The sequence below is a fragment of the Oryctolagus cuniculus genome, chromosome 4, assembly GCF_051225735.1.
Source record: "Oryctolagus cuniculus isolate XC-2025 breed Fujian yellow rabbit chromosome 4, ASM5122573v1, whole genome shotgun sequence".
Classification (NCBI taxonomy): Eukaryota; Metazoa; Chordata; class Mammalia; order Lagomorpha; family Leporidae; genus Oryctolagus; species Oryctolagus cuniculus.
In genome coordinates this window covers 167,510,801-167,518,926 of record NC_142870.1, presented here as the reverse complement: position 1 = coordinate 167,518,926, position 8,126 = coordinate 167,510,801, and the positions used below count along the sequence as shown (strand labels likewise).

The 8,126-nt window shown below is 44.0% G+C and overlaps 1 protein-coding gene across 4 annotated transcripts in view; it reads left to right on the top strand.

Moving 5' to 3' along the window:
• Positions 1–5,794: 5,794 nt before the first annotated feature.
• Positions 5,795–8,126, top strand: part of GADL1 (GAD like acidic amino acid decarboxylase 1) — a 190,991-nt gene continuing 188,659 nt past the window's right edge. Inside the window, exon 1 of one of the 4 annotated variants that reach the window (XM_070072897.2) lies at positions 5,795–6,016. In XM_070072897.2, the coding sequence (XP_069928998.2) occupies positions 5,980–6,016 (37 nt within the window). In that variant the 5' untranslated portion in view covers positions 5,795–5,979. Of the gene's footprint in view, positions 6,127–8,126 lie in introns of all 4 variants that reach the window. The other 3 variants (XM_070072898.2, XM_089331210.1, XM_089331211.1) reach the window with 3 other exon arrangements.

Sequence of the window (8,126 nt, the reverse complement as noted above, 5' to 3'; positions counted from 1 at the left end):
AATATAAATTTCCAAAGTACAGCTTATGAATTACAATGGCTATTTCCCCCCATAACGTCCCTCCCACCTGCAACCCTCCCATCTCCCACTCCCTCTCCCATTCCATTCGCTTCAAGATTCATTTTCAATTATCTTTATATACAGAAGATCAATTTAGTATATATAAGTAGATTTCAACAGTTTGTACCCACACAGAACATAAAGTGTAAAATACTGTTTGAGTACTAGTTATAGCATTAATTCACATTGAACAACACATTAAGGACAGAGATCCTACATGAGGAGTAAGTACACAGTGACTCCTGTTGTTGACTTAACAAATTGACACTCTTGTTTATGGCGTCAGTAATCTCCCTAGGCTCTTGTCATGAGTTGCCAAGGTTATGGAATCCTTTTGAGTTTGCCAACTCTGATCTTATTTAGACAAGGTCATAGTCAAAGTGGAAGTTCTCTCCTCTCTTCAGAGAAAGGCACCTCCTTCTTTGATGGCCTTTTCTTTCCACTGGGATCTCACTCGTGGAGATCTTTCATTTAGGTTTTTTTGTTGTTGTTGTTGTTTTTGTTTTTGTTTTTGTTTTTGTTTTTTTTTGCCAGAGTGCCTTGGCTTTCCATGACTAAAATACTCTCATGGGCTCTTCAGCCAGATCCAAATGCCTTAAGGGCTGATTCTGAGGCCAGAGTGCTGTTCGGGTCCTTTTGAAACTTTAGATTAACATGTAATACTTGCACATTTTAAGGGGAACAATGAAACTTTTCTTCACATATACATAGCTTCAACCAATTGTACCAGCCAACCAGCCTTTCCATTTCCACATCTTTTTTCCTCCAGTTCTTTATACCAAAACCACCCCCAATGTGCTACAAGATACCTCTTATGTTCACCTGATGGTGTTTTATTACCCTTTGTCCTAGCTCCTCATATATAGCCTTATTTTATGTCAAGGTGTGTATGCCTTCCACACTTAACTTGTTCACAGGTTTTACCATGAATGGATGTTGAATTTCATCAAATGCTTTCTCTGCATCTATGATTTTCTAGCTGATTATCTTGGGGTGATGTATTACATTCATTGATTTGCATATGTTGAGCCATCCCTGCATCTCTGGGATAAATACCACTTGGTCAGGTGGATAATCCTTCTGCCATGTTGTTGGACTTGATTTGCTAGTACTTTGTTGAGACGTTTTTGCATCTGTGTTAATCGGAGATTGTTTTCTTTTTCTGTTCTATCCTTGTCTGGTTTTGTAATCAAGACCATGTTGGTTTTGCAGAATGATGTTGAAAGGGTTCCACCCCTTTCAATTCTTTATAATAGTTTGAGAATAAATGGTTACTTCTTCCTTTAAAGTTTAGTAAAATTTGGCATTATAACCATCTGGTCCCAGGTTTTACTTTCTTGAGAGCATTTCTATTAGTGATTCAATCTTACTACTTCTTATTGGTCTGATCAGGTTTTCTATGTCTTCATGATCCAATTTGAGAAGGTTACCTGTATCCACAACTTTAACCATTTCTTCCAGAATTTCTAATTTGTTGTCATATAGTTGTTCATTGTGATCCCTGTATGACTCTCTGTGTTTCTGCAGTATCATCCATAATATCTCATTTTTCAACTCAAATTAAAATTAATTTGAATCTTCTTTCATTTATTTCTGTTATCATATTTAAAGATTTATAAATTTCATTTATCTCTCTTTCAAATAAATACCCAACTTTTCATTTTACTAATATCTCACATTGTTTATTTGGCTTCTATCTCATTTAGCTTCTACTGGTTCTTTCCTTATACCAACTTTACGTTTGTTTCTTTTTTCCATGCCCTTGAAATGCGTGGTTGGGTAATTTATTTGGCCACAATAATAGTTATGGAGACCACATGACTTATAATATGGGCATTCATTTTTTTTAAAATGGCAGAACTAAGCAGGTGAATTCAAAGAGAGGTGATTGATCCTATCTCCATCCTTGGGTCCAGGCATTGCTAATCAGGCATACACCTCTGATGGATTTGACCACGTGATGCAAACGTAAGAAATGAGACTCTCTGGGTACTTGTGGATAGCATCTCTCTTGCAGCAGAAAGAGGGAGATGGAGCACCCTTGGCTAGACTTGTCCCTGTAACAAGCTGTTTGCTGCACTTCCTACTTTTTGAAAGTCCAGAGCTAGCTTGGCTCTTGCTTGGTCCTTCCTCCAATCTTCTAACCTTCCAATCTCCAGGTCTCTATATGTTCTTCACATCTTCCTAATAAATTGTTTGTAAAAAAAATTCTTAAGGTATCCAGATGTGATTTAGGTGGCTTGCAAACCCTAAATGTTAGGTCTGTTTCTCATTTTTTTCTCCCACATCTCTACTTTTGTTTCTATGATTTGCTGTCGCTTTTCTTGTTCTTGGCCTAGAGATCTGCAGTGTAGTAGCTAAATTGCTTCTTTAGTTTTTAGCACCAAGCTGTGCTTGTTATAATCCAAGTGATGTTTCCTGTCAGTTCTGATCTTGGCTTGAAACAGATGTTCCAATTCTGTCACAAAAATGTCTGTCTAGCCCACATCTTGCCTGTTCCCCAATTACCCCTCTCCACACACACACATCTAGACCAGTTCTAGTATTGTATTTTGGTGAGGATCTTTTTTGATTCTTTAACACAGCTGTTCCCTCCCCACACCTGACCTCTCTTGCAGACAGAACATCTATCAAATTTTAAATGGATGTTGTCGGACAAGGCTTCCAGGAAAGCTGTTGAAAGGTGCCTGACTCAGCTTCCATGTGTTGTTTTTACTGTTTCCCCCTTTTCTTTCTCCTTCCTATTCAGAAAACTGACATGAGTCAGTTCAGAGCTCCGGCAGCCATTTTGTGATCATGAGGAAGTCTTGAGGCTGGAAGCCTGTGTTAAAGATGCCAGAGAAAGGAAAAAAAATAGAAGACATTTAGGAACTTCATGAAAACATGAGTCTGCAAGACCAACCATAAACCACATATCTCTAAGTTTCAGTTAAAATTAGAAAAAATGATCCTGATTTGTTTAAACCATGGCTAATTTATATCTCTGCTACTAGGGACTAAAAGCACATCTTCACCAACCTATAGATCTCATGCAGAAGTCCCATAACGTTGGTATTGTTAATGTCATTTTACATATGTGCGATCTTATGACAGTTGCACAACTTCTAAGTTATTCACCCATTGGGCAGTATTGGATTGATCCAGGACTGAGTAATTGGCTGGATGGGTCAGATTTGAACGTGGTATTTGTCTGACAAGAAGAGTGGATTTGTAATCACTGACTTTTTGATGTCTCTGTGTTGAACATGTGACTCAGAACCACACAATTTGAGGGCTGCCTTGGGTAGGTGTGACCAGTGGAGATTTTTATTATTGGAATAGAAGCTCTTAATTTTGTTTCTTCTCTCCCACTTCCTGTCCAGCAAAAGGCATGTTTCTCAACTTCAAGTAAATTGTTCCAATGGGCAACTCTAGGTAGAGTAACTCTCACTTCCTCTGTGTGTTCCTTGGAGCATTCCTAGGGAAATCTGTCGTTGGACTGAAATCAGCCTTCAGAAAAAGGGTATATCTAGAGTGGGTATTCAACAGGTGATACATGAAACAGTGGATTAATGAATGCTATTCTCCTAGAAGTGACACCTGATACACTGATTCCCAAGTTCGTCCTAAGAGTCCTTTGAATGTCCCATCGTGTTAAGACAGGTAGAAACTATTCTGTGAAGAAAGCAAGGTTGTCTCGTGCAGTCTGATTTCCTGCAATGCCAGCTGGCTTATCTCCATTCTCTTGAAGGACTCATTTTTCCTGAAAGGTTTTCGTGAAAACCTTTGGTACAAGTTTGTAGAAAGTGCTTTTGCTAATCAGTGCAGACCTGTGCAGAGATGGGGTGCTGGCTTCATAATGACAGAGAGCTACATTCCAGCCATGATCCTGAAACTCTTCAGTTCTGTGTTCTTGGAAAAGTTATTTAATCTGAATGTCAGTCTGTCCATGTGTAGAATGGGGACAGTCATCATTCCTGTTCTTAAGGGGTTACAAGAAGGCAGGTGTGAGCTAGCGTGCCTAGTTCATATGATAGCAACTATCATTGGTGAAATTTCCTACTTCTGGTTGGAAGCACTTCTAATTCCCAAAATAGAATTGTCCATCTTCTCTGTGGCTCCTCAGTGTCGCATATCTCCTGCAGAACGTAAAACATCTCAGGAAGATTAGCTGGTTCTAAGCCTGTCTCTCTCTCAACTGCACTACAGTACTCTGTAGGCAGGATTTTTTTTTCTATAAATCCTTTTAGTGTGTGGCTCAGAGGAAGCACCTCCTAATTAAAGAGTAAAAGCCAAAAGAATAGCATAGGATGCTTTTTTTACAGGGATAAATATTACAGTTGAGAGATGCCAGAAAGAAGTGAGCTCTAAAGACAGTTTCTGGTTTTCAAACTAAGACATGGTGATCAGACTCTTCCCTGCTGGGGGAAAGGGAGTCCCTTGCCCAGATCCGGGAATGGACAGTTCTGTAACCCCCCATGGTCCCAGCAGGCACTGGTCTGTCTCTCACAGAGCGATACATAAATCAACGAGAGCAGACCCAGTCTTCATTCTGAGCTAGAGTGGGCAGGGTTATTCTAATGCCACAAATAGAAAAGCACAAAACTTTGCAGAGTGTATACTTCTTTCAGTATTTTTTAAATAGAGTTACCAAAGGTTCACCCCTAGAATTCTTATTTAAGCTTTTATCCTGAGATCTCAGCCCTTTATCTGGTGGAACAGGACAAAGGAGTTGATGGGAGTCTTTGTAAAATGCATCTGCAGGGTCTTCACTTTAACATTTTTAGTAACTCTGGTTGTAGGCACATTAGAAATAATCAGTTTTTCTATGGGAGGCAGAAGCCTGCACTGTCTTCACTGTGGACTTCCTGCTTGCCAGAGGAAAGCACTCACTGGGAAGCAATGCTACCAGGCTCTGTGCAAAACAAAGGCAGGATCATTTTCTTTTTTAAGTCTGTTGAAGGGTCTGGATTACAAATGCAGCCCCACGATGGAGTTGTCATAAATGCGTTTTGAAATGGCGTTAACTGATCATTCGCATCACATCAACAGCCTCAGTTAAAAGCTCCTAAGGGAGTAAGACTTTAAACGTAAGGTCTGCTGGAGGAATGACAAAAAAGCAGCGCTTACTGATTCTATTTAAATTTACACAGGAGCAGGGCCGACAGGAGCCTTCCACCCGCTTGCTTGGTGGAGCAAATCCAGTGTTAAGAAAAATTCTGCTCTGAAGACCAAACAAATCTGGGGTTGTTCTGATTTATTTATCACCTCCTTCCGCTCATGATTGGGTGCCAGCAACCTTGCCTTCCTCCAAACCCAACATTTCACACAGGCAAAGAGCTGACAGGAGACCCGGGAAAAGTCTGGCTTTTAGAACTCTTAAATGTCAGCACAGTACTGAATGAATGGGTAGTGGATCCTCTCCTCACCAGAGCTGCCCTAAAATAGTTCCCTGAGCTGCTGGCCCGAAGCGGGCAACAGATTTAGCTTCGGGCTCCTTCTGCCAGCTCAGCCCTGGCAGGAGTTTGCTGCCAAGAGCTGGACGCAGCTAAGGTCACTAGACCAAAGCCCGCTCAGGGGTCTTGTCCAGCCTCGACCCTACGTGGGCTGAGGGTGCCCCTTGCCTCTCGCCCCAAAGCACCACCGCCTCTCCACGCGGTTCCCCGCCCCTTCCCCCCTGGGTCAAGCCCGTGGCACGCAGTGCCCCGCGCTCCAAGTATTAATAGAGAGCCACTGGGTGCAGGAGGCTGGCACTGGAGCCTTGGACCGCAGAGCGAAAGCATCGCCGAGCGCGCGTCCTCGCGGCTCCCGTGGCTTGGGCGTGCGCCCCGCGGCCGCTGGGTGCACCTGCGAGGCCCCCGGGGGGCGCTGCCTCAGCAACCGCAGCCGCCGCCCAGACTGCGGGAGGCGCGCCCCGGGCTGCCCGGAGCCGGAGCGGAGATGAGCGGCGACGCGGACCGCCGGCACCCGGTGGACGGTAACGACTCCTTGGGGGCGCGCCTGCCTTTTCAGCCCCGAACCACCTCCTCTCCAGGCGTCTTGATGCCCCCGGTGCCTTGTTGATTGGGAAGCCTGTTATTTCCGAGGGTGGGTGGGAAGACCCCATCTGCGTGGAGTTTCGCACGTTTTCCTTTAGCTTTCGGGGCTATTTTCTTCTTTTTTTCTTTCAATCTTAAACGAGTTAACTTTTACCAGCTGCGGTGGGTTGGCCTGGCCCGTGTTGGTGGGCTGCTAAATAAGTTGAGTGTTGAGGTTTCGCTTCTGGGCGCGCTGCTGCGGGTGTTCTTAGGCGGGTGGGACGCACCTGCCCCGAAATAGGGGTGGTTTGGCTTCTACTTGGGGGCGAGGGCAGCATCACCCCAGTCTTCCCACCTGCAACCCGCCGCTTTAGAAATTGGCGTCCAAAGAGTCTACCTGGATGCCACGGGCTGAGGGACGCGCTGATGATCATTGGAAACAGATACCTTAATTATTTCAAGAGGAGCCTGTGAGTTCTCCAGGTCTCTTCATTCTACTGGTTTAAAATAACCATTGACAGCTTTTTGTGCAAGGGAGATGGTGTCGGATTGCTGTGAACATGTGGTGCAAAAACCCAACCCCCGTGCCCATGGGAATCCCCTCCCAGTGAATAACGGATCTCTGGTCACGATTTCAGGCTAGACCCCTCAACTCCAGGGAGCCCCAGGTTAAGAGCCCCTCCTTTGAAAGGTCTGATGTTCAGACTTTCTCACTAGGTAGTTGTTGACCTTGTAATTCCTCCAGGAATTACTCCTCCTGTTCTCAAGCATCCTGCTGGGTGTGAAATCTCCAAGGGCTTTGCTCAACAGGTAGGTCAGGTGACACAGCTGGGTTCTCTGAGGATGTTAGGGCTGGTGTTTTGCCCAGTCATTGGCAAGAAGAGGATCATTGGGTGGGAAGAAACATTTCATTCTTTGCTTTTATTACCCCAAGGAGGGTTCCCAGCCTCATACCCCAGATGCTCTTTAAAAATTAACTTTTGAAAGTTATATTGTTATTGTTTAAATTCGTGGCGGAAAAAAAAATCGGTGTTCTGAACTGCTGGAGTTTTTGTTAGACTGGTACTTTGGTGTTTCTCGGTGTGGGAAAAATGCTATAATCTAAGACTTTAGGCTATGTGAAAACTGAGAAGTCCAAGTTGCATTGCTCATTAAAAAACAAAATGCCGTTTCATTTGGCAGATTTCTGCGTGGAGCAAGGGTGGGCAGGGTAATTGTATCCGGCCATGGTAGCCCCATTTTATTCTCTTTATTTCTCTGAATTTCTATTTCAAAATAGTCTTTAGAATTCAGATAGAAACATTTAAAAATGTACTGACTCTTTCTCACATAAGCATGTGTTCTTGTACCCAGCTATTTGAATGGAAGTTTTTGAATTTCATCGTCAGCTTGACAGGTGGCTACTGCCCTTGTACACTTACCTGGTAGTGACAGAGGTGCAGAGGCAAGATTATCTTCAGGGCATCTGCCTGTGTGGGTCTCTGTGTGTCTCCCTGGGGGCCCTCACCATTGGTGGGGGGAGGGGATTGTAGGTGTTGCTTCAATAACACCACCACAATGTGAACTTTAAGAGGTTTTTTTATTATTATTATTGTTTCCACACTCTGCAAGGAGGCAAGCTGTGGCTCACCTGGGCAATGCACACAGAACTCAAGGAGTACAGGGAGGGCCAGACAGAAGATCCCAGGCCCTTTATAGGGTGCAGCGCCCATGGAATTATCCAAATAGGTTTATTGGGGGGAAGCTTTAGTTGATGGGTCTCAAGCAGTCACTAGATCTTGGACGTCATGCTCTGGACCTACTGGAACTTCACAGGCAAGCGTCTGAATGTCCCTTCCCAGAAACAGCAGGAAAGTGGGGAGCTGGCCTGCTAGGTGGGACGGGTGCCTCTTAGTTTATCTCTGGTCACCAAATGGAGCCATTTGGGTGGGGTGTGGCACTGGAAACTGCACCAAAGCTGACATGGCCTGCTTCCAGTGTGAGAAAATAAAACAAGTTTAAAAAGAGGTGTTGGGGCCACATAAAATTCAGAACTCTCATTGTCTTTTGTAGCTGTGGTGATTTCAATAA